The sequence below is a fragment of the Electrona antarctica genome, assembly GCF_951216825.1.
Source record: "Electrona antarctica genome assembly, chromosome: 14".
Taxonomy (NCBI): Eukaryota; Metazoa; Chordata; class Actinopteri; order Myctophiformes; family Myctophidae; genus Electrona; species Electrona antarctica.
In genome coordinates, this window is record NC_136795.1 from 36,329,316 (window position 1) to 36,355,930 (window position 26,615).

At 43.5% G+C, this 26,615-nt stretch overlaps 1 protein-coding gene across 1 annotated transcript in view; it reads left to right on the forward strand.

Annotated features, from left to right (window-relative positions):
• The window catches only part of LOC306937412 (liprin-alpha-3-like), a gene marked incomplete at its 5' end in the record, with an annotated part of 46,345 nt that overhangs the window by 5,724 nt on the left and 14,006 nt on the right, over positions 1-26,615 (forward strand). The window contains 24 exons of the mRNA XM_079521147.1: positions 686-787; positions 1,679-1,918; positions 2,020-2,079; positions 2,656-2,787; positions 3,850-3,942; positions 4,808-4,860; positions 5,428-5,521; positions 5,780-5,914; positions 7,775-7,858; positions 8,230-8,361; positions 8,566-8,628; positions 9,321-9,400; positions 11,061-11,226; positions 12,889-13,091; positions 14,593-14,830; positions 15,957-16,090; positions 16,542-16,696; positions 16,977-17,076; positions 17,767-17,848; positions 18,454-18,654; positions 20,651-20,716; positions 21,336-21,362; positions 23,857-24,032; positions 24,910-25,007. Of these exons, the coding sequence (XP_079377273.1) occupies positions 686-787; positions 1,679-1,918; positions 2,020-2,079; positions 2,656-2,787; positions 3,850-3,942; positions 4,808-4,860; positions 5,428-5,521; positions 5,780-5,914; positions 7,775-7,858; positions 8,230-8,361; positions 8,566-8,628; positions 9,321-9,400; positions 11,061-11,226; positions 12,889-13,091; positions 14,593-14,830; positions 15,957-16,090; positions 16,542-16,696; positions 16,977-17,076; positions 17,767-17,848; positions 18,454-18,654; positions 20,651-20,716; positions 21,336-21,362; positions 23,857-24,032; positions 24,910-25,007 (2,914 nt within the window). The remainder of the gene's footprint in view (positions 1-685; positions 788-1,678; positions 1,919-2,019; positions 2,080-2,655; positions 2,788-3,849; positions 3,943-4,807; positions 4,861-5,427; positions 5,522-5,779; positions 5,915-7,774; positions 7,859-8,229; positions 8,362-8,565; positions 8,629-9,320; positions 9,401-11,060; positions 11,227-12,888; positions 13,092-14,592; positions 14,831-15,956; positions 16,091-16,541; positions 16,697-16,976; positions 17,077-17,766; positions 17,849-18,453; positions 18,655-20,650; positions 20,717-21,335; positions 21,363-23,856; positions 24,033-24,909; positions 25,008-26,615) is intronic.

Sequence of the window (26,615 nt, forward strand, 5' to 3'; positions counted from 1 at the left end):
ACATAATATTGACAATAATGATGAATGAACAAGTCACACGTTTCAGATTACATAGAACAGTGCATTTTCAGAAATCTGTTCAGAATTATTTGCAGGATCTACTGATGATTGAACTGGGAGTGTTGTGCACACATATGGCATTGAATTAGGGACGCCGCTGGGGGTCCCGGGCCCCCAGTTTTGGAACCACTGTAATAACATGCTCCAGACAACCATCTTTCCGTTTGTCTACGTTGTAGAGCGTCCCTTCCTAGTTACACAATTAAACCACTTTCTGACAGGATTCATGCAATACACTTAAGAGTATTAAGACTCACTGAAGCCACTGTGTGAGAATTTTCCAGTTATGCCAGTTTCTAGCCAAACTGTTTGTTTGTTTGTTTTTTGTGATTGTGTGTGCACAATTTACATGACCATTACATGCAATGGTCTTTGCAACTTCCTTACTGCTCCTATGATTCAATGTATGAGTTAGAGTTTTATTTGAACATTTATTCTGCATTTCTTGCACTCAACTATTAGTTGCTCACTACTCACAACAACTCACAACTCTTGCTTGTTTGTTGAAATGATTCATTCTCATGCTGTTGGCACTTTGTTAATTGGGGTATGCTGCTAATTTCCATTATCATGACATCATGCAGGAGCATTGAATGAACAACAGCACCCCCTTGTGTCCTTACAGGAGTTTGCAGTGCTGACCAAAGAGCTGAATGTCTGTCGGGAACAGCTGTTGGAGAGAGAGGAGGAAATAGCAGAGCTGAAAGCGGAGAGAAATAACACACGGGTCAGTACACCTCTTGGTCCATATAGAAATATTACATGCTTACAATAACAATATCCGTGGCCTTGTGGTTTGAGTGTCTATAGACCCCAATGGGCCTCTTGGCTCTGCAAGGCTTACAATAACAATAACTGCACTTGCTTTGATTGTTTTCTGATGTGATACTTTTCTGGCTGTATTTTGCTCAAAATATTTCAAAATAGACATATCGACAAACCTTTTTATTATTATTTAATGTGACGCCTTGTGAGATGTTGGAGATACAAGGTTTCTGCGTGACAACAACGATATGTAATACACTGTAAAATCTGTGGTGTTCATTTAACACTGGAGCGGGACTCTGGAGCGGGACGGGTGTCTGCCATAGTTAAAGAGACCACCTCTCAGAAAAAATTGGGAAGCATTCTTTTTTAGGTTTATGATCCGGTCGGGAGCGGTTGGTGACTTGCGTCATGTTGTAGTCACCGATTTGTCATGGAAACCACAAACCGGAATCTGTAGTACCCAAAATTTCCTGTGATCAAGGGCATCGTAATTTTAGGGCCTACCCAGTAAAAGCGTATGCGGCCTATGAATCCGACATGTTTCTTCAAGTACGTCTTGGAATAGTTTGTTTGGCATATCCATATTTTATTCCAACTCGTAGCGACTGGCGAGACTAAAAACAAACAGGGGGGGGACAAAACACGGATAAATCCGGAAACCACAAACGGGTATAAGAGTTTCTTCTCTTTTTCTTTTTTTTAATTTACCATCCGGTCTAGACCGGATCACACAGCTATTTAGTAGCTCAGACCAGGCTTTCCTCTGAGGTGGAAAGCCTGGTGACACGAGGTTACCTTTGTACCAGGCCAACAGAAACGAGCCATACGTTAAGTGTCTATGCACCTACAGCTTCTGCTGGAGCACCTGGAGTGCCTGGTGTCTCGCCACGAGCGCAGTCTGAGGATGACGGTGGTGAAAAGGCAGGCGCAGTCTCCCGCGGGGGTCTCCAGCGAGGTCGAGGTCCTCAAGGCCCTCAAGTCCCTGTTTGAGCATCACAAAGCGCTGGACGAGAAGGTACGGGAGAGGTTACGCGTCGCTCTGGAGCGGGTGTCCACGCTGGAGGAAGAGCTGCAGACCTCTTCTCAAGAGGTGAGAGGATGTTGTGCCCTCATTCTGATGTCACCATATACGCACAAGCTGATGAAAGCGCTGCTCATGACTGACTGAGTCTCTGTCCGTTACTGGTTTAGGTGCTGTCTTTAAGGGACCAAATCAAAAGAAGACAGCAAGGACTAGAAAATGGCAAAGAGGTAATGCAATATAGTTTACTTGCCATTTTGGTACTAGTAATATTAATCTTAAATTATGAATGGAATACTAAATTCTCCAAGCTTTATCTATTTAATGAACTGTGTGCACCCAAACCAAAACGAAACTGTTTTTTTTTGTCCATCAGCATTGTATAAGTGAAGGTGGGTTTTGCTGGTGGAATGGAACTTTCCCTGCATGGTCCAAACAATGAATACTACAATAATTTGTAGTTTCCCATGCCTCCACCACTTGTTCGTCTGAAGTGTATTGTAGCTCAGACAGACTGTGTTCTGTATACAAAGCCAAGGATATCCAGCTGTATAGTTATTAAGCGTATATGTACGTAGGTGACATGTGCACTATACGCCTGTTTTGGAATCATAGGTTGAACTCGCCATGCAGTATATTTCATAAATGACTCTCATTCACACCAACAGATGTCAGTTGTCTTTAAGCTGCATGCCTTCGTCCACTATGTGCATTCCACACAGCTCCTACAGTGCACACACTCTGGACCACTGTGCATAACATCGTGACATCTAACACCCAGTTTTTTTTATTTATTTTTCACACAGCGGCTTCCAAATGGACCGTCCTCCATACTGGATGATACAGGAGAGGTCGACAGACAGAGAGAGGGAGAGATAGAACGACAACGATCTGAATTAGGCCAGCTGAAAGAGAGACTGGCCCTAATGTGCAGACAGGTGCTGACGTTTACACCAGTCTAGGGGCAGTGGTTCTCAACATGGGGTATGGGTACCGTACCATAGGGCATACACATGGGCAACTGGCGGCCCAGCGGCCACATGCGCCCCCCTTCACTTAATGTGGCCCTCAGGTTAATATCAGTCAGAATACTGATATATTATTGATTTCACCTGTTGCAATTCCAAACATGCAAACATGACCCAAATATAGCAAAAATAGCTGAACTACAGGCTCGAAATGTGTCGCAATGCGACGTGTTTTGAGCTTGTAGATCAGCTATTTTTGCTACGACAGTAATATGCAATGTGGCCCTCTGGAGTGAGTGTGGAAATATAGTGGCCCTCTCCATCGTCAAAGTTGCCCATCCAATTCTGTAATTCGTTGTTTTGAATGATGATGTTTGCATTGTCATTAAATAAATCTTTAAAAAAAAAAGTTGCCCATCCATAGGGTCCATGAAAAGTCCAGTTGGCTTCCAGCTAAATAATTGACAGGATGAACACTGAGGAATGGATTGTCCATTGCAGTTTGTGGTGCAAGAGATCAAAATCGTATCAAATGTAATGCTTGAAATGAAAAAGATTGAGAATCACTTGCAGTGGTTCTCAAGCTTTTCCAGCAGTGACACCGCAAAATAATCATATTTGAACTGGGAACCCTATAAAATAATCATATTTGAACTGGGAACCTCCCACTCTGACAAGCATTTACAAGAATTGTAGGAGTTGAGGCATTACATTTAGTTTGACTCGGTTCCACAGGTAATTATTGTGAAAATAGCAGAATTGCCACTTGTAGATAGGCTATTACCAAAATGTTTGCCTCTTTCTTATATTATTTGACAATTTGGCCAATGTTTGACCAGTTTTTATTGTGTAGTTTCAGTTTGTTGATTAGTTTTCCATTTCAAGGTATTAAAAGTCCTTACATTGTCACTTTACCGTCCTCTGGATACTGGGGACCCCCAGTTCTCACCCACAGGTTGAGAACCACTTTCTTTGCCAGAAAGACAAACTAAAAAAGGAAAACAACAAACTTGTGTCCAACCTTTACTCTAGGTTGGGGAGATAGAGGAGCAATTGACATCAGCCAGGAGGGAACTGACCAGATCAGAAGAAGCCAACCTGAAACTTCAGAGGGACGTGAAAGAGGTGAGCTTCTCTTCTGCTGACGGAAGATAAATCTGCCAGTCTCAGTCACACTGGTACAAATACTCTATTTTTGCCACACAGAAATATGTAACAGTTTGCTATGGCAACAAAGCCATTTGTCTACTTGGCAAGAATAATTGCTACACGAAAGAGTGTCTTCTTGCACTGTAGTCATGGTGACAGTGCCATTGCTAAAGTGGCAGACATTTTGCATGGAGGTGGCACTGCTAGTAATCGCTCACATTACTGGTACAGTAGGCGATTGAAATGTCTGCAGTGTAGTTTGGGACGCGATGCAGCTTAGCCAGTTTACCCACCACACCAATTGGCTTTTCCTTTGTTGCATGACCCTTCTGACAAACATTATATGCTGTCGTCCCCCAAAAAGTATAAATGAACAGTAACAAATTATCTCTACTGTTTTGGTCTCGTCTAGTTTACATATTAATTTCAAATTAATTCAAAAGTTCCCTAACTTCGAATGAACTTACCCATCCCACGGCTATTCGTCCTCCCAACTCCATTCCTGTGGAACAGCATCATGAGTGGGAACAACTGGAAGCTATGGCAAACAACAACTCTCAACCAGTCATTATCATTCTTCAGTTAATAGCTGTTCAAACGCTGTGAAACACCTGCTTCTAAACCACTTCCCATCCATCGTTCCCTTCCCTCTGTCCTATTACCGTATGTATAAAACATTTGTGTGTGTGTGTGTGTGTGTGTGTGTGTGTGTGTGTGTGTGTGTGTGTGTGTGTGTGTGTGTGTGCGCGCGCGCGCGCGCGCGCGCGTGCGTGCGTGCGTGCGTGCGTGCGTGCGTGCGTGCGTGCGTGCTCTTGTCTCTTTCCCCTTATGTCTCTACCAGGCTTTGTGTCAGAGAGAAGACATGGAGGAGCGTATCACCACATTAGAGCGCAGGTCACCATCTTATCTTCTACCATGTCTAGTAGGAACTCTCTGGAATTTCCACTTTCCCCTCATTTTTTTAAATTGATTTCTATTCCAGTGGTGTAAAGTAACCAAGTACTGTACATTTACTTAAGTACAATGTTGAGGTATTAGTGCTTTACTTGAGTATTTCCAATACTTTTACTTCCACTCCACTACATCTCGGATCCAAATGTTCTACTTCATTCATGTGAAAACTTTAGTTACTTTGTAGATTTGGATTATTATTACAGAACATACATTAACCACTTCAGCCCTATGTACATTTCGGCCATCTGAAAATAGCTGATCTACTCACATTGTGAGCTTGTAGATCTGCTGTTTTTCCAAAAGATTTTTAATACATTTGAAAACTTGTGAAAGGGGACAATCTGCATAACGAGTACTTTCTACTTTTGGGACTTGATAAGTACATTTTGAATTCCGGACTTGTAACAGAGTATTTCTATATTGCAGTATTGATAATGTGAGTACTTTTTCCACCACTGTTGTTTTGTATGGGATTCATAACTGTCTTGTGTGCTGCCTGGCCTGCAGGTACCTGAGTGCCCAGAGGGAGGCGACGTCTCTCCACGACACAAAAGACAAGCTGGAGAATGAACTGGCCAGCAAAGAGTCCCTCCACAGACAGGTTAGGGGAGTGTGCTTTTCATTCTGGCTATAGGTTTAGCCACACTTTGTGTAACGCCCCAGGATTCGAACTCGGGTCTCCCGCATCAAAGTCCAATATCTTACCCACTACACCAAAGGGATATCCCTATGGAGTTGGGGAGATATTAGACTTTTGGGGCCATCAGGCTGAGGCTCTGAGCCACTCTGCTACATTTGCATTCTCTCCTCCTCTTCTCCGTCCTCACCTTCCTCTCCTGTCATGTCGTGTCCACCACAGAGCGAAGAGAAGAACAGGCAGCTACAGGAACGTCTGGACGATGCCAAGCAGAAGCTGCAGCAGACTCTGCAGAGGGCAGAGACCCTGCCGGAGATAGAGGCCCAGCTCGCTCAGAGGGTGGCAGCGCTCAACAAGGTGTGTTTCTGTACCTGCCTGCATAATATCGTTGTTGGCGGATGGAAACCTCTAAACTAAGTGCTATTGAACTAACACCCTTTACGTCTGTGTTGTTTCGAAAATATTGAACTCTTAACGCCATTGGACCCTCAAACTGTCTGCTAAAGCAACTAACTCCACCACCTCCCCCCCTCTCATGCAAGTAATTGACAATATATAGTCACAACACCAACTTTGATGAGGCAGTATTGCTTTCTTTTCAAAATGTAAAGTTTTCTTAATTTCCTGAAAATTTTAATTTTTAATTTCCTGAAAACTTACATTTTGGAGTTAGGTGGTTTCTTCCCGACAGCAGAGATAAACACCTTGACATTGACATTTGACAACCAGTAAGATGCCCTGTGGGCGAGAAGCGACCTCGCCCTAAAGGGGAGGTGCACGCCTGGGCGAGCGCTGGCGCTTTGGCATGGGGGGTCAGATCAACATATGGAATGAATTCTGTACTAGCCATATATGGAGCGTGTCTTGAGTGTACAGGGTTTGATGAGGTCAGATCAACATATAGAATGTCAGAACCGGTCAGCTCCATATATGGAGATCTAAGGGTGGCAGCGGGGGCAGTGTCTTGAGTGTACAGGGTTTGATGAGGGCCCAGGTAGGGCCGGGCCTTAATTTTCAGGCTTGTTGAGAACTCTAGTTTTCACCGGCTGGGCTAAGCTGCACAAATAACTTAGGGGCTGGCCCGTCTAGAGTTTGAATGGACGGTATCAGTCAAAAGGGAGACATCGAAGAGGAAGGACGGGAGGGGAAGGATCAACATATGGAATATCAGCTCCATATGGAGATCTAAGGATTTGAGGTTTGAGGTCAGATGTAGAGTTGCTGGCCGGCTCCATATATGCAGATAGGTCCAGTCTTCTCCATGTATGGATATCCAGGGTATGATGTGTAGGAACCCTGCACAGACTTTAACAGAATTGACTGAAAACAACATGCGTTGAGTATGCTAGCATTGGTGACACCAGAAACAATTGACATTTAAACACAAATAATCAGAAATGGCTATACTGCATGAATACCATGCACATGAACAATTGCTTCTCAGCCTATTTCTGTATTCATTTCAAGAACCTAAATATCGTCAGGAACGTATACGTGTATGTACCCAGACAAAATCAGTGGCATCAAAATTAGACGATATTTATAGGTCCTTCTGAAGTTCTCACATGAGGCTTTCTAGGAAGCTCATGTCTCTTTCAGGGGAGCCGAGATCCCTGTGGCCCGCGCATTTCGAACCCAGCATGTTCTTGTACTTACGAGCGCATGCTGCGTGCGTGCGGGTGTGCGGGCGGGCGGGTGGGTGGGTCATGCATGGATGAAACAGATATAGTGCCAGCTACTGTAGATTCCATAAATCTTTATCCTGCTGTTCCAGAAACCCACAGGCAAACAGTCTAATCTGATCGGCATTTCAGATCACAGAATCTGTTTCATCCTTGGGTACTCACCAAGTCATGCGCTGTAAGCCGCAAAATTCTTCCTAAAAGAGTTAATTGCTCATGTTAACCTCTGTCATTCATCATGTAAATACACTTTATACAACAGCATGTTAACTTTGTAAAAGGCTACGTATTGACTCCACAAGTTAGGACAGGATGGCTTCCATGGAATGATAAAATGTATGTCTGTGAGACACGCAAACAGACAAAGAAACAAAGTTTAAGCAAACACTGTGGAATCTGTATGGGCACTGTGGTAGCTAATTAGTAGACTGAGTTGACAAGTTACTTCCTGCGTGTTCATTTGTATCTGCGTTTGTTTGTGCCATGATGACACATGTTGTAACCCCGGTTTTTCCTTCCTCTCCCAATTATTCAGGCAGAAGAGCGCCATGGCAACTTTGAGGAGCGACTGCGACAGATGGAGGCACAACTGGAGGAGAAAAATCAAGAGCTACAGAGAGTGAGTCATGCTTGTTTCTCTCTCTGTCTCTCTCTCTCTCAGTCGCCGTCCTCCTCCCACTCTTACATTCCACTCCATTGTCAGTTTCTGCTTTCCACAATGGCACCATCATTTTCTAAACCCTCTATTTGACAGTACACATTCATATAGAAATGTTTCCCTCTCACACTTTCAGTCAAGCAGAATACTTGTTATTAGTAACTCTCCACCCACCCCTTCTTTCTTCCTTCCCTTCAACCCCCCCTCCCCCCCTTTCGCTCTCTCTTACTCTGTCTTTCCGTCTGTCTGTCTTTCTGTCTGTCTCACTCTCTCTTTCGCTCCATTCGTTCCTCTCTGCTTCTTTTGTGGCTCATCCCTGTCTTCTCCCTCAGGCGAGGCAGAGGGAGAGGATGAACGACGAACACAACAAGCGCCTCTCTGACACGGTGGACAAACTCCTGTCCGAGTCCAACGAGAGACTGCAGCTCCATCTGAAGGAGAGAATGGCTGCCCTGGAGGAGAAGGTTGACCCCTTCAGACCCACTCAAACCGCATTCATGTCAGCTCTCCCTTTAAATCAGAGGCCATTAAGTAGCGAGAACTGTCTTGTTAAATAGCATCCACTTAAAACAACCAGGACTAGTCGTGTAACCATTATTCCATCCTGCGGTTTATATACACTGGTTTATTTACGCGGCAGTGACGTTTCCCATTTGGTTCCTTTCCAGAACGCCCTGTCTGAGGAGCTGTCCAACATGAAGAAGCTTCAGGACGATCTCTTGGCGAATAAGGTGGCTAAATAAGCATACAGAATGTAGTAATACACTATAGCTTTACTACGGAGCCCCGGAGTGGCCATTGAGAGAGAAAAAAAATGAAACACTAACTTGAGCGCTCAAGTTTAAGAGTAACTAAAGTTCAAGCGCTCAAGTTAGTAATTCGAATTAGCGTTTAAGTTTTTTTCTTTCTCTCAATGGCCACTCCGTACTTCACAGAGCTTTAGTTTAACTCTCAGAATTAAAATCTACTTTACTATGTAATCAAAAACAGCTGGACTCTACAAATTTAATCCTATATATATAAATATATAAGATTCTGTTATACCAGTACATTACAAGCTTGTGTTTAAATGGTAAATTATTATAAACTAGAAAGTGGAAATTCACCCAATGAACTCTGTACAGTTAGGGTAAGGATCTGGAGAGGACGTTCAGTTCAGAGCGCCTGATGGCTTCATAGCGTTTCCTGAATATCGACTGCTCATAAAATATTTCATACTGTGTAATTTATTCCCGGAGCATTTGAAATGGATAATGTGAGGCATAAAATAAACCATATATGGTGATTGCATCATAAAATCAAATGCCAGGAACTGGCCACATTCAATTCACATTTCCAAAGTATTTCCACCAGTCTTGTGAGTCAAGGGCATAAGTTATTTTCTTTTGTCCTGACAGTTCAATTTTACCTTCCACTGTTTTAGGACCAGCTGATAGCAGAGCTAGAAAGGATTCAGTTGGAGTTAGACCAGCTGAGAGCCAGACCTGGCGGATCCTATTCCAGGTATGTCACATCACCAACACCCCAGAGAGAGAAGTTTGAGTAAAAAAAAGAAAAAAAAACTGTTGTACAAACACAACAGTGCTTCATTGTTTTTCTTTGTCTGTTTTACTTACTTTTTACTTAAAACAAGCGACCAAAAAAGTTTTTGATTGATTGATTGCGTGCCTGCCTGCCTGCCTGCCTGCCTGCCTGCGTGCGTGTGTGCATGTGCGTGTGAGTGGGGGATAAGAACACTAATAAAATGTAACTTCTGGTGGAGCTGCTAATGAGCTGTTAAGGGAGGACTAAAAACTAGCCATGGAGCTAGTGGACTTGATAGCTCATTCCATGCAGCTGTTGCAGAGTACAAGAATGAGCTTGGGTCCATACAGCTATAGAGCGTCGCAGTCCCGCCCTCTTTCATGACGACGCCAGGCCCAGGAAATGATTCCCAATGCATTTTTCCCATAGACATTTCAAAAAGTATTTATTTAAAGACGGTTACGCCGCGGACAAAGCCAACTCGAGTCGTGACAACTCATGACAACAAACACAATATTTTGGACCAAACAAATAATTACAAAGAAGAAAAACAACAAAAAAAGTGTTGTAACCTACCGTTTTTTTCTTCTTTCTAATTATTTGTTCGGCCCAAATTTTTTTGTTTGTTGTCATGATTTGTCACGACTCGAGTTGGCTTTGTCCGCGGCGTAAACGTCTTTAAATAAATACTTTTTGAAATGTCTATGAGGAAAATGAACGGAGAATCATTTCCTGGGCCCTGGTAGGGGGCGGGACTGCGACGCTCTATTGAAAAGCTGAGGCACAAAGTTAGTGGAGCTTCCTCTGGTTGAGTACCTCCTACAATATGTACTGCACTGACCTTGGGAAAGTATTTGTGTAGATATGCAGGTGCTTAGCCTGGGCAGCATTCCTTTTAGGGTTTATGATCCTGTCCGGAGTGGATGATATCGTTATGTCATGTTGTAGTCATTGTTTTGTAGTCAACAATAATACCTTCCCAATAAAAGCGTGGCTCGCACTACGCGAGGCAAGGCTTTTATTTTGAAGGTATTATTCTTCCGGTTTGAGGGAAAAGGATGTTCTGGTTTAGAGGGTTTCGGCCTGATGACTACAAAACAACATGACGTAACGATATCATCCGCTCCCGACCGGATCACACAGCAATTTAGTAACACAGACCAGGCTTTCCTCCAAGGTGGAAAGCCTGGTGACGCAAGGTTAGTAGGTGCTGCATTATTTATGATCCTGTGAACCATACACATTTTTATTTGATTGACTCTTTCCTCAACTTAAGGCTATTGAAATGGGCCGGTAGAAATTCCTAGAGAGAGGACGTAGAATACGCACAGACTTCAGTTTACAGATGGATGGAGCCCGCACATCATAATACAAAAAAAGACTTATTTATTCGGTAGAATTTCCTGCCTTAGTATAATTTCCTTATAAATCACCCAATGCTGGAGGCATAGTTACTACAATGCTGTCACCACCCACAGAGATGAAACAGAAGTTGATAATTCAATATGTTGACAGACGTCAACAGAGCTCATTGCACAATCACACATGCAGAATCACACACAGTCTCTCTCTCTCCCTTTCTTCCGCTCCCTCTGTCATTCTGTCTCCCCGGCCCTCTTTCATCCCTCCCTCCGACCAGTCGTTCTCTGCCGGGCAGTGCTCTAGAGCTGAGGTACTCCCATGGCGGGTCCCTCCCAGCGGGCTCCACCACTCACCTGGATCACTACAGCAACTGCTTGTCAGGAGGCATAGTCAGACGGAGTCACCGCGCGCGCTGGAGCTCAGGCCGCGAGGACTCGACCAAGGTGAGAGAGAGAGAGAGAGATACCCCCAGCTGAACTGATCACCCCTGATGCTTCAACAGAATGAAGACTGTCATTGCAAAGGAGACAACCACCATTTGAAAGAAGTGCAAGAGATTTGGTGGCTTATTGTATGATGATGATGATATAACTTGATGTGCTATATAACATTAAGTATGTATGTATCATCATAATCATCATAATCATCATCATCATCACCAAATATCAGTCCACAAAAAATGTCTGTGTACTACAGAATCTCTGTCCGGGGCATAACTCGGGGAGTGATAGACCAAATTGTCCCAGATTTTGGGACAATCTGGAAGCTTCAGATGACATCTTGATGGAATGTGCCAAAGGGCAATTGAGAGGGACTTACGGATTCTTCTGAGAATCGAAAAACAAAACAAATGTCCCTGAGGAGGAGGCCTCCTTTGAATCCTGAGGTCTGAGGCATTGGTTCTAGTATTCTCTGATAGGTCTATCAGACTCCTCAGTGATCGGCAGGGCTTTGTGAGATGTTTGTGTTGGGTTTCACGTGACATTCGTGCCAGGCTTTGCGTGTCAAGAAGGAGAGATGAGGGGAGAGGGGGGGGGGGGGGGGGGTATTATTATTTAAATAATATGCCAGAATTAGTTCCAACCCTGCATTGCAATTGGTTGAGAGGCATTATAATGAGCCAATGTCTCCTGATATAGCTTTATTATGTATTTATAATTAAACTGGGGTATAATTAATAATCATAATAAACAGATTCATCAAATTGACAGACAACCCCTTTAGCCAATCAGCGTCACAAAAAAGCGACGTCATCTCCAGTCTCTTTATTTGCTTTATTGCTTTTATGGCTTGGCCCCGTGATGATGACCGTCTGTTCTCTGTGTTCGTATACTGACTGGGAGAGTGGAGCGTTGCTGGGGAGTGGTTTTAACTCTTCTCCTCTCTGTGTTCGTATACTGACTGGGAGAGTGGAGCGTTGCTGGGGAGTGGTTTTAACTCTTCTCCTCTCTGTGTTCGTATACTGACTGGGAGAGTGGAGCGTTGCTGGGGAGTGGTTTTAACTCTTCTCCTCTCTGTGTTCGTATACTGACTGGGAGAGTGGAGCGTTGCTGGGGAGTGGTTTTAACTCTTCTCCTCTCTGTGTTAGTATACTGACTGGGAGAGTGGAGCGTTGCTGGGGAGTGGTTTTAACTCTTCTCCTCTCTGTGTTAGTATACTGACTGGGAGAGTGGAGCGTTGCTGGGGAGTGGTTTTAACTCTTCTCCTCTCTGTGTTAGTATACTGACTGGGAGACCCCAGCGTTGCTGGGGAGTGGGTTTAACTCTTATCCTCTCTGTGTTACTATACTGACTGTGAGAGTGGAGCGTTGCTGGGGAGTGGTTTTAACTCTTCTCCTCTCTGTGTTCGTATACTGACTGGGAGAGTGGAGCGTTGCTGGGGAGTGGTTTTAACTCTTCTCTCTGTGTTAGTATACTGACTGGGAGAGTGGAGCGTTGCTGGGGAGTGGTTTTAACTCTTCTCCTCTCTGTGTTAGTATACTGACTGGGAGAGTGGAGCGTTGCTGGGGAGTGGTTTTAACTCTTCTCCTCTCTGTGTTAGTATACTGACTGGGAGAGTGGAGCGTTGCTGGGGAGTGGTTTTAACTCTTCTCCTCTCTGTGTTAGCTTTGCTTTGCTACTGACTGGGAGACGCCAGCGTTGCTGGGGAGCGGGTTCAGCGCGGCCGTGGAGGTGACCTGCTCTGACGACGAGGAGGACAGGGAGACGCTGTTCGGCTCCGAGCTGCTGTCCCCCAGTGGACAGACGGACGTCCAGACCCTGGCCATCATGCTGCAGGAACAGCTAGAGGCCATCAACAAGGAGATCAAGTGAGACTGAATGCAGGACAGACATGTGTGCACAGTAAAACCCAGAGTGTTTTGACAATGGTCAATGGGCTATATGCACACAGAATAACGCTTCCTACTTCCGGGCCCCTTCCCTACTTCCTTCACAGGTGTTACCGATGATACTAATTAAGGCTCTGTTCCACTTCCGTTTAGTGTACAGTGGTTCTCAAACCTTTTAATTTGAAGGACCACCATAACTCTGATAGTGTACAAATGGAACCAAATGGACCATTCTCAGACTCTCAGAGTTACACACCTGTACGGGGCCATTTGGAACCCACTCAAGGACACTTTTGAAACGACTGGTGTAGCAGAGTGTTTCCAGTGAGCCAACATGCACAATAGCAGCACCCTGACTCTGTTTGACCAGAATGGAACAGAGCCTTCATTAGTATCATCGGTAACACCTAGTTGAAGTAGAAGTAGGGAAGGGAAGGGGGCAAGGGGCCCAAGTTCTTTCCAAAATGGCATGTGTGCATAGAGCCCATTAGAATTACTTTTATGACCCTCACATCTGTGAACCCACATGCACCTCCGTTGGTGCAGGGTTTAACACAATCAGTGCCGGAAGTCCTTCAAAATAGGAGCTCTGGGGTGCCGGAAAGACATGGCCGCTTTTACTCGGAAACCCATGACCCGGAAACAATCCACTAAAAAAAGTTTACTTTACATAGCTAGCTTACATTGCGATCGTTTTAGTTTATACGATATATGATCCAAAAAGCGTTCATATTTTGAGAGAGAGACGGATGAGGAGCAGAAATCGTCGATTGGGACCCCTAGGACGTGTGGCGGCGTCATATGTACGGAAACGGTTAACCAAGAAAAATACTTTTAGTTACTCCACTGTGCCCTCTACTGATATTGCAAAGAGAAAACCCAATAGACAAGAGTTTTCCTTCCGGTGAAAACCCCCCCCCTTTCTGGCCAAAAAGTGCATTTTATACGTGTGGTGGGGGGCTCAGAGTGCGTCCACTAAGGAAAGTAGGCTCTCTAATAATAACACAAGCCGCCTTTGTATTGGTGAGTAGGGAAAACGTTATTTTTATTTTAGCTACAGACGAGAGGCGGGTCTGCATTTCAAAGGCATTAGAGCTATAGAACAGAGCTTCCAGAAAGCAGGAGATATATTGTGGGTAATACTAAAGGATAGAGACCGAACTGGAGCACTAGCCCCGCCCCCAAGCTATTCATTTCGATGAAGTTGCTCAGTGGCGTTTTTAAGCACCCGGAAGACTGCCGGAAGTACCTCCTCCGGACCTCGAATTTGAGGTCCGGGGTGACGTATGGGTGACGTAGGGAGTGATGGTCCTACGTGTCCGTGCACGGGTCCGCCTGCAGTCCTTCCTCTTACCACTAGGGCCCAGAGCTTCAACGTTGGAGCGCCTCACTGGCCCCTTGGTAATACTACACAAATCTAGCTTGGCCCTCTGCAACCCCCACTCATCCTTCTCTTCCTTCCCCTCTCTAAACCATATAGGCTGATCCAGGAAGAGAAGGAGAACACAGAGCTTCGGGCGGAGGAAATTGAGAGTCGAGTCGTGGCTTTGGACGGCGGCCCCCCCATCCCCCCCTCCTCCCTGGGGAGAGACGGTACGGGACGGGGCTTCATCCCCTCCTCCATCACGTCGTCCACCCTGGCCTCGCCCTCTCCTCCCAGCTCTGGACACTCTACTCCTCGCCTGCCCCACTCCCCCGCCCGGGAGACTGATAGACAGGTACAGGTCTATCTATGGGTCACTGGTTCCCAAACGGTGGGTCATTTGAGGGTCGCGGACACATTTTTGTGGATCCCTTTATTTTTTTGGTTCCTACATTTTGTTTTGAATTATTATTATTTCAACATTTTCAAAAAAGCATAGCTTTTCATGAATTCATAACAAAATCCAAAGATTTTCCATCTAAGAAATTCCACAAATTAGAACAAATATTTAAGAAGTAAATCTACAAATATACAAGCTCACAACATGTCGCTTCACGCCACGTTGGATACGTTTGTAGATCGGCAATTTTCACTAGTTTGGGTCCCGGGCAAATATCTAATTTCTCTTTTGGGTCACGGGCTAAAAAGTTAGGGAGCCACTGCTCTATGTGACTATGTGGGATTCAGCAATCAGCATGGCCTCTCTTGCATCTCATTGCAGTCATCTCAAAATAATCGTAATAATATTGTCGCTAATGTAAAAAAAAAAAAACGTGTATGTCCCATTTCAGGGAATGGAAAGTCCAGTGTAATTCTTATTAAATCACAAGCAGGGGTCATCATCATGAAAGCTTGTGATGGACATTTCCATCAATGTTTAATTTTTGCCATGGACATGCAAAACAAGTGATCAGTAGGCCTAGCCCTAAATCCTAAATGTATACTAACTCCTACTGTATGTGCGTGTCTACTCGATATCACTGCACTTAAACAAGCCACTTATCAAATAAATAAATAATTAAACCCATTATAATAATAAACCCAAAACACATCACAACATGTTGTGAGCTTGTAGATCAGCAATTTTCTTTTCTTTTTAGCCTATAATGAGTCTAATGACATCCCCAAAATATGGATGTCAGGGTTAAAGTGGTTAGCTATACTTTAAAAAAATAGTCAAAACAGATAATTATGTACAGTACATGATGAGTGAATAATGAAGGGCATCACAGGATAATAGTTTGATGCAAAGGTGCCTAACTTTGATCAGATGTGAGGAGGAGGTCTGATGGTGAGCAAAGGAAAAAGAAACAAACAAACATAAAAAGATGAAAGTTGCAGGGTTTCTGCCCGACAATGACAAGATATTATGCATGCACAACATTTAAATGATTAATTAGAGAGATTTGATTATCTTCCAGAACAACAAAGAAGATGATCGTTCCCTCGCTCTACTTGACTCTACGCCTCCCCCAACGCCTCGAGCTCTGCGATTGGACAGAATGACGCTCACCCATCCTGGGGCAATGCTGGATGACCCCCGGGAATTTCGCAGGTAACCAGAATTCACATGGTGGCCAATTCGCCCTTACGTCACACTCGGGGTGGGACAGCCCGGTATGGACAACAGTGAATGTTGTGCTTTCAGCCAGATCCCAATCAACTTCCATAATCACGTTCTCCGCGCTTAATGTTTCAGTTTTAGGTGATAAGGTGACCACCGCGGTGGTTAGTAAAAACAGAGCGATGTGTTTGGGTGAGCGGTGAGTCGCTTATCACCACGGCGTGACGTCATGTTGTAGTTTTCACAGAACGATGACACTTCATGTCTTTGGACACCTGGCGCTGATCTTGGGAAGCTCCCCTCTCTCATTAGTGATGAGAACGATTTCCGGGTTATGCAGGAGGATGGATGACGGAGGAGGATGACAAGGCGGATATTTGAGGATTGGGATTTAGCTAATGTGTTAAGATTGTCCCCCTTCTTCTTCTTGTCTTGATTCCAGTCTGTCAGCAGATGGCAGCAGTTCCAACAGCAGTCAGGATTCCCTACACAAGTCCAGCAAGAAGAAGAGCATCAAGTCTTCCATCGGTCGACTGTTTGGAAAGAAAGAGAAAGGGAGGATGGGCCAGCCGGGGCGAGATGGCTCCGCTTCTCTCGGTAGGCAGATGGAAGAGAAGGTTCAAATATGTGTCAACATCGTATGTGTCAGTCAAAATATGTGTCAACAGTCAACAGTGGTGAGGCTGATGCTTCGTGAAACCTTCATTATGGGAGGAAAGGTGTTTTTTGAAAGGTAACTCAAGATGTTCCAGCTTTTATTAGGCAAAATGACCATGTCGTGGGACAGGAAAGGAGTCGAGGGATGCATGGGAAAAGATGTGAGACAGTGCTGGACTCCATGTTTAGAGTACCTTTGACCTTTCTGTGTGTCTTATAGCCTCTACACCCTCTGAGGAACTGGCTCCTGGGGATGGTCTGGCGTTGAGCAAAACTGGGACCCTGGGACCAGCAGACAAGGACCGCAAAAACAAAAAGAAGTGCGTATCAGGGAAGAAGAGTGGTCTGTTTTCCTATGACAATGATGTCTTTGTTAACGTTTAGCCGACACCTCAGACACCTCAGACAATATTTCTGTCATCCTAGAATGATCATGTGAGAAAGAATAGAGATACCGGCATACAGTTATACACATGAATAACCTTGTTTAAAGGACCACTTCACCACTTTTCAACCTATCTTCATATAATAGGTCCTCACTAATAATCATGATAAAATGGGACGATGTTTTCTACTCAGTCTGTGTCTCATAGGAGGGCTGTGGGCAGTTTGGAAACCGTCTTCCAGTGACATCATCATTAGGCAATTTTTTTTTAAACAAGATTTCTTTACAAAAGTGTTTAGATTTTTATTATTGTGAGAACGATGGCTTCCATTTTGGCATTACAACTTTTCAGGACTAGAAAGCCTGCAGTTTCTATTAGCTTGTATTCCCCATCGATGATGTCACTGGAAGACGGTTTCTGAACTGCCCACAGCCCTCCTATGAGATACAGACCGAGTAGAAAAAAGTTGCACCATTTTTTCATGATTATTAGTGAGGACCTATTATATGACGATAGGTTCAAAAGTGGTGAAGTGGTCCTTTAAATGAACATACTGTCCATATTCTCCCAGTAGGAAGGTCCAACACCAGCTCAGTGTCTTGTCTCTCTTTTATTTCATACCAGGCATGAGCTTCTGGAGGAGGCGTGTCGCCAAGGACTTCCCTTTGCATCTTGGGACGGCCCTACTGTGGTCTCCTGGCTAGAGGTACTATATTCTTACTGGATTCTTACTGTATTCTTACTGTATTCTTTGCATCTTGGGACGGCCCTACTGTGGTCTCCTGGCTAGAGGTACTATATTCGCTGAAAGGTTTTTAATTAGATTATTCTGGAAAAGATTAACCCATTTTGGACTGAGGTCGATTAAAAAAAAAGGCTTCTAAATCCTAACATTTTTCTGAAAAACCTATGTTTCTATGTCAGTGGTGCTCAACCTTTTTCATGTCAAGGACCCCCAGAATTATCTCTATCGGGCCACGGACCCCCATCTCAAAATATGTCGTTCCAGGGACCCCCCAGAAGCAAATATTTGTAGTTAAAAATGTTCGCTCTGAAATATATATTCAATGATTTGCGCCACATTTTAACGATTTTTCAAAAATAGCAGACCTACAAGCTCGTAGCGCGCCACTCGGTGGCGCGCTATGAGCTTGTAGATCTGCTATTTTTCAATAGCTAAATTATAACAATGTTTAAAACACCAAAACACCATTTTTCAAGGTGATTTAGTGAGATTATGTATCTATGTCTTTATATCTGTCCCTCCTTCCCCTGCACCCTCTGCTCTTCACCGTCTCTCACACTATACAGTTATGGGTGGGAATGCCGGCATGGTACGTGGCGGCCTGCCGTGCCAACGTGAAGAGCGGCGCCATCATGGCCAACCTGTCGGACACTGAGATCCAGAGAGAGATTGGCATCAGCAACCCGCTGCACCGCCTCAAGCTCCGCCTGGCCATCCAGGAGATGGTGTCGCTCACCAGCCCCTCGGCTCCGGCCAGCACCCGCTCTGTGAGGACCAACAACACACCGTGGCACCCTACACCATAGATATATATATATATAAGAACGCTAGATGGCTCACCCACGCTCTGGCCAATGGAGAGCGACGTTGCTACGTGGCGGCCATCTTACCTCGGGGCCACATAACATTGTGTCTATGGGGCATGTACTTTTAAATAACCACAACTTGCTCAATTTTCAACCGATTTTCAAACGGTTTGGTTTGTTATAAACGTCAGAGACGTCCGCATACTTATATGCTTTTATACAACGTTCATATAAAAAAACAAAATTAAGCAGATAAGCGTCCTGAATCATAGCCACGTTGACGACATCAGAAACTCCGCCTTAAGCCATCTAGACTTTATATATATCTATGCCCTACAACACTGGGTCGGGACCCATTTTTATGGGACCCTTTATTATTTTGTTTCCTACATTTTGTTTTTTAATTATTAGTATTTCAAAAACATTCCAAAAAGCTAAACCTTTTCATGAATTAAAAACACATTTTTTTGTCATTTCTGAAGAAATCAAAGAAAAATCAAAAACATTCCATACATTTTAAAGCAATTGTTTATGAAGTAGTGATAATAGCCGATCTACAATCTCACAACGTGGCATTAAGCGACACGTTGTGAGCTTGTAAACCGGCTATTTTTACTAGTTTGGGTCCCGGGGAAACGTCTAATCTCTCTTTTGGGTCTTGAGCTGAAAGTGTTGGGAACCACTGCCCTACAGGTCTACACTATGGTCATTTAAGAAATAAATACGTTGAATTTGCAGGATACATACCAGATAAAGAATAGAATGGAATAGAATCTTGTCCACACAAAATGTGTCTCTGGCTTCACTTTGGCAGGCCTCACAGATGCATAAATGCGTGAAGACAGGCGGCATACACACCACAGAGAGATACACTAATTAACACATACACACTTCTATCTATAAGTATGATAGTGCTTTTGTGCAAAAGAAGAAAAACCAGAGTGTACAGAAAACCACACACATTCTGCGGTTGGAATTAAGTTGATTGATTAATTGATTGAGTTAATGGATTTATGGATTTAAGTAAAAAAAACATTAACAACCATGGTTCATGTTTTAGGTTATTATAGAGGGTATGCACATGCATAAAGTGAGTGGCAAATCGAGTGGCAAATCGAGTGGCAAAGTGAGTTTAACATCGTTTAACGTAGTTTAATGCAATCATATTGGACTTTTCTGTTTGGATGTATGGGCTGTCAAGGCCAGAAAGTCGTTTTTTGCCACTCAGTAGGCGTTCCCGCATAACTTCCTGGTTTGATGATGATGTCACACGCATACCCTCTATTAGAGAAAGTAAAAGTATTATTAGAGTATTATTATTTTTTAGCGATTTTCATTCCAACATGGGGCTAAATAAATATGTATTATTAGACCCCACAAAATTACATCTGGCCACAAAAGATCACAGGATCTACTGAATGTGAAGGGGGGTACTATAGGGGGCTGCCATACTGTGGTGTAGGCTCAATATGTCAGTTTGTCACCTCCAGAAACTATAGTAAAATACGCACATCACTTCGTGGAGGTGCTGGGTTCAAAAAGTGACATAGGAAAAAAGAAGGGAAACCGCACACTCATATGCTCCAAAAGATAAATGTATTGACGACGTTTCGAGCCAAGGCTCTTCATCTGGTCAAACTCCTTTGAATTGTCCGATAACACACGTGCAAACCACACTCTCTAGTAGACATTACATTTATGAATGCACTTTTCACACTTTCCTAAATGTGATGTGCCGACCAATCAGACCACTGCGATTATAACGTTAAAATGCTTACATTTGTGCTCCATTGTAATACCATGCGACACCGCCATACGACAAAGTACAAATCAGGCTTAAGTTAAAACGGTTTTGTCTTGTTATAAATCTTTGGTCCGATCTAGGCTTTTACATAACACACACCAGGTTGGATTTATTTTCCAACAGTTGCGTTTCTCTCTTCATTTCATGACACAGTCGACCAGTAATGTGTGGATGACCCATGCAGAGATGGAGTCTCTCAATGCTGCCACCAAGCCTCCGGTTAGTGTGTCATTTGTCCCGTCTGTGTCTCATAATCCCCATAATATCTGCTGCTATACCTGTCAGTCACACTTTGACAATGTTTCACTCAGTATTGAATCATATTCCGGGTCTGTCTGGTCTGAATCATGTTGATGAGTCTCTCCCCCCTCCTCCTCCTCTTCTCCCACGCTCTTTCTCTCTCTCTCTCTCTCTCTCTCTCTCTCTCTCTCTCTCTCTCTCTCTCTCTCTCTCTCTCTTTTCTTCTCTCTCTCTCTTTCTATGTGTGGGCCCAGGCCATAGTGTTGAGCATCTTCGTCTGTCCCTCCGGTTGCTGTTTCAGTGTGAACTGCTTCCAACTAATTACCCGTTCACTAACACACTGTTCCTCCCTTTGTCCCCCCTTTCCTGTCACTGCTCTTCCCTCCTCCTGCTCCTCCCTCCCTCCGCAACATCCATCCATCCATCCACCCACCCATCCAACCGGCTTCTCCTGTCCCGCTTCCTGACCCCTCCGCCTTTTCTCTCTCCACGTCCATATTGCTCTCTCTCTCTCTCTCTCTCTCTCTCTCTCTCTCTCTCTCTCTCTCTCTCTCTCTCTCTCTCTGTGTCTACCTATTTTACTTTCTCTGACCACAAGGAGCTGAAAGAGTTCAGCTGGGATCAGGTAAGACATCACCAGGTTAGAGACAAACATCATCAAGGCCTACACATCAACGTTCTGACCATTCTGGCATCATGTCTATGTCCGCGGTAGCCTGACACTCAGCCTGAATTTTCATTTCGTTTCACTCCATTATTCAGTCTGAACGCCCTCCCTACTACAGCCGTTTCTGAGATGGGCGTTGACAAAGAGGCAGTCTTCGGCGATTGGTTCACCCTTAACCAATCACAATAGTAGCAAAGCAGATGACAAGGCTCCGACCGCAGCAGGCTGAACTTAGCCGTGGTTGAGGGCATGTCAGCGGTTATGCGATTATGCAACAGTTACCAAAAAAAAAAAAACACGTCAACTCAATGTCATTGTAACTAACATTTTCGAGCGAAAAAATAATTTTTTGAATGAGACTTTCACCCAGTATGAAGCTAAATGTGACACCAAAAGAGTAGCATAAGTTGCTATGCTACTGGCGCAGCCATGTTTGTTTGTGTCTGGACGGCGCTGTTGTTTTGACGTCATCGAGTTGAAACGACGCTGATTCGTCGGTCAGATTTCCAACCGAGTCTCAGACCTCCTTCGAGAGCGTCACCAGACCCTGAATCGCCTGAATATATTTTTTTAATGGGCATGGCTAGCGATTCAGGGGCTGGAGCCAGGCTATGTCCGCGGTGGAACACTGATTAAGATCATTAATTATTGAGTATTGTACTGTACTGTATTGTATTGTATTTTTGGATACTTAACACTTAACACACAAAAAATATATTAACCACTTAAACCCATTTCAATTTCAAATACCGGTATAGTGAAAATAACATATCTACAAGCTTGGAGATCTGCTATTTTCACTATTCTTTTCTTATTTGAATTTCTGGGGGAAATGTCTACATTTCAACACAGCAATGCATTGATATCAAAAGGATAATGTACTAATTTGGACTTTTATAAAAAGTACTTTAACTCGAGTACAAATTTGACTGAGCAACTTTCACTTATAGTTGAATAATATTTACCACGAGTATCTCACCTTTGACTCAAGTACTATGTTTGAGTACTTAAATTCTCCAGCACTGGCTAATGCTGCCTATAGGCTACAATCTATACATTTTGTGTTTGTTGTCTCCCTCTCCTGATGGAGAGATGTAATTGCAACAATGTCCGAATTACAGTAAAGATGGTGGCATATCTAGGTTACAATCTGGTGAGCCTATCTGGTTCAAATAACTTTTTGACATCATCAGGCAGATGATGTAACTAACGCAAGGGTCAACATTTCACAATGGAAGAGTAGGTGACCACCTCCAATCATTGCAATTGTATTAATATACTGTACCATATATAATGGTTAAAATAATGTTCATATTATTTAATTCATTATTAACATTTAATGTATTATTTAATGTATTCATATAATCTATCATATATATTGGTTAAAATAACGTTCATATTATTTAATTAATTATTAACATTTAATTTATTAGTACCGGAGTATAGCTTTAATGGTTATTATTTTCAGAATTGTGGGAGTTTATTAGTAGGTCAACATGTTGGCCAAACAAACATCATTGCATGGTTAGTAAGTCATGGAGGTTAGAATTTAATTAATACGGCAAACCTTTTCCCTGGGGCATTTTCAAATTAACACAACAACATAACTTTGGCAAAAGAATATACCACACTATAGTAAAAAATAAAATAAAATAAACCATGGCTCCCTGTTGCTTTTATAAAACGGTTTCTAAATATATAGAGCAACATGAAAACTATAGTCATAAACCTGGAATCCAACAGGCAAACACCAAACAAACAAAAAGCCACAGGTAAACAAACACAGAACAAACAAAAAACCACAGAATGCTTTGGAAAGTGGTTGGAAGAAATGCCAAGCCAGACCTGCCAGACCTTTAACGAGGGCTCCACTCAGACTTCACTAACGAGTTATAAGCTACTGACTTTTACACAGGATGCTATATCATACATGGGCAACTGGCGGCCCGGGGGCCACACTTAATGTGGCCCGCAGGTTAATATCAGAATATTGATATTATTTATTTCAGCTGTTACAATTTCAAACATGCAAACATGGCCCGCTTGAACCAAACATGCAAACATGGCCAGCTTCAATTTCTTCAGTCTGTATTAGTAGCTGAATGACTGAATTTTAGCTGAATTTTATTGTCTTTCTTATGTTCAATGTATTTGCATTTAACTTCATAAAGTTAATTTAAGTAAGTTAAAGTAACCTATAACTAAATGCATTTGAATTTAAATAAACATGTTACTTTTCAGGATTCCAATTCAAAAATAGCAAAATTAAGCTCAAAACGCACCACAGTGCGACGCATTTTGAGCTTGGAGATCTGCTATTTTTGATACGACAGTATATGCAACGTGGCCCTCTGGAATGAGTTAATGAGAACTATAGTGGCCCTCTCCATCTTCAAAGTTGCCCAGCCCTGTCACTATATGAATCACTGTGTTGATCATGTATACCTTTCAGATCCTGGCCTATGGAGACATGAATCATGAGTGGGTGGGCAACGACTGGCTGCCAAGCCTGGGTCTGCCTCAGTATCGCAGCTACTTCATGGAGTCTCTTGTGGACGCACGCATGCTGGACCACCTGACCAAGAAAGAGCTGAGAGGACAGCTCAAGATGGTGGACAGCTTCCACAGGTAGTAGAACTCACCTTCTGTTTACTTGCTCTTCTCTTCTCTCTAGCCTTTGTTTTGTCACTTCGCTACTCAGTCTGGATGGAAAGGGTCCTATCGCCAAGGTGGGTGGGACATGTAAAAGGGAGAAATCGGCTTCTGATTGTGATCTGTGGTGCGGGTTGGGGAAAAAAACAAAACACCAGTTTGATGTCGTATCAATGCGCACTGCGCAGCTACTGCAACATACGTATCATTCAATGAGCTCACAGCCGTCAGGTTTTTTGTACTACTGAATCTGACATAGTGGACTACTGAATCAAATTGGTGTTTACTTTTTACCCTAGGTTTCACTCTCGAGTCTCGAACTGGCGCAATGTTTTTCAACAGTGAGAAAAGCATGGGCAGAGTGGTGCCGGCTGATGACGTATCAGCAACAATGTGGCTACGTGACGTTATGAAATACGAGTCAAACAGGAGACTTTCCATACTGAGTAGCAAAGTGACAAATCACGGAACGCAGCGAATCAGGCTAGAAACCAGGGTATCTTCTCTCGACCTTGGGACCTCTTACTGACACGAGCATTTTATTCTCACGCGTATGTTACTCTCTCACACGTCTCATTGTCTGGCTCATTCTTTTCTCTGCTGGCTCCCTGTCTGATTGTCATAAACAAGTAGGAAGGCGTTAAAAAGATAATACAAGAGGTGGTGTTGGTGCTGTTGTCACTCTCGTTCCGCAGGTGCATGTCCCCCAGGGGCTTCTGTAACAGGCTTAAAGAGTTGAGGGGTCAAAGACACAGAATTGTGTTAATGCTTTCTGAATGCACGTGAGAGTGGAGATATGCCCTCAGTTGACCTGCCGACCTCCTGACCTTTTGCCTCTTTGACCTTTTCCCAGGGTCAGTTTGCATTACGGCATCATGTGCCTGAAGCGTTTGAACTACGATCGCAAGGAGCTGGAGAGGAGGCGAGAGGACAGCGTGCACCATAACAAAGGTGACTGCTTCTTCCCTGACATTACGTAACACATCTCGCCTTCAATTTGAAGGCTATTTTCATGCCTCTCATTCCTACCTTGGTCCACCCCTCTTATTATTTACCAGCTTAGAGGGTTTTTGAGGCACATATATCTTAGATTATTATAAACCCCTGATTAAGATCTGTTATTAGTGTGGTTACTAGGGGCCAACACAGTACAGTATTTGGGCGACTATAGAGGTTATGCGCGTGACATCATCATACCCGGAAGTTATGCGGGAACGCCTACTGTAGCAAAAACCTACTTTCTGGCCTTGACAGCCCATACATCCAAATAGAAAAGTCCTATCTGTTTGCATTAAACGATGATAAACAAAGTTAAACTCACTTTGCCACTCGATTTATCACTCACTTTATGCATGCGCATACCCTCTATTACAGAGCAACCTCAAAACTTTGGCATGCTACGCCTCCCACAGTTTTAGCCACACACACAATGAGCACCGTGGCAGCTTGTGATGGTCATATTTTAATGATGGAAACCCCAGGAAAAAACATTTTCCTGGGGTTTTTGTGTGTGTTTCCATATTCATGACGCCATGTTCATGACCAAAATTTGTCATGAAAATGTGATCTCACTTCCCTCCTGGACTACATGTTGTCTCAGTAAGACAGAAATAGAAACAATAGAACACGCACATCCACTAACTGAACGCCAGGTGCTGGGCTGAAGTAAATAATATAGAAGAAAGTAAGGTCCGCACACTGGTCCGCACACTAGACTGAGATCCAAAAGCTTAAAGGACCTATAACATCAAATTCAACTTTTTCAATTTATTTTGTGTTTTTGGGGCTCCCATATGTGTTTTCTAACCCCACAAATAACCAATTTTGAACAATCAGGCTTTCATATCATATGGGTGTTTTAATGGAAATTGCTCTCAGGAACAGCTCAACTGATTTTGGCCTCATCGTGATGTCATCAATGTCACCCTACTTTGTATAATTCCTCCTCTTCTTCAGTCTTCAGTTGCAAATTTGCATTTCCACTTTGTTTACAATGTCCACCATTGTTGATTTTCCAAGCTGGCATGGAATGGAAACAAGCCTGGTTTTATCTAGCATCAGTATTATAATGACTCAAATATTAAATAATCTGCATATCAGCACCCCCACCACCTCAGGACATTGTGGTACTGCAGCCAAAACTGCTTTCAAAGTCCAGAAAGAAATGACAAGGCCTGGTTATATCAGAGTGGTGATTGAGGCTCAAACCATTAGAAATAACTTTGAGGGACGTAGACAATATGATATTAAATATTAAAAGCAGTTTTAAAATGCATGTTATTTGCGCTTTAAGATTTTATTTTCTCACCACGGGGGACATGACGTTTCGAGCCTCACGGCTCTTCATCAGACGTCTCAGTAAGACAGCCCACATGGGGTGTCTCCCAACCACAAGTGCACCAAAGCATTATGGTCATTGTAGGAATTCAGCAATCCAGTCAAACCCTATAGTCAAACACACAGACTATTTCTTTCTGGCCATAGGGTGCAAATTTCAAATTGTGCTACTGTTATCTACTACAAATACTACTAACATTGAGTGACCCTTTAAAAACAATA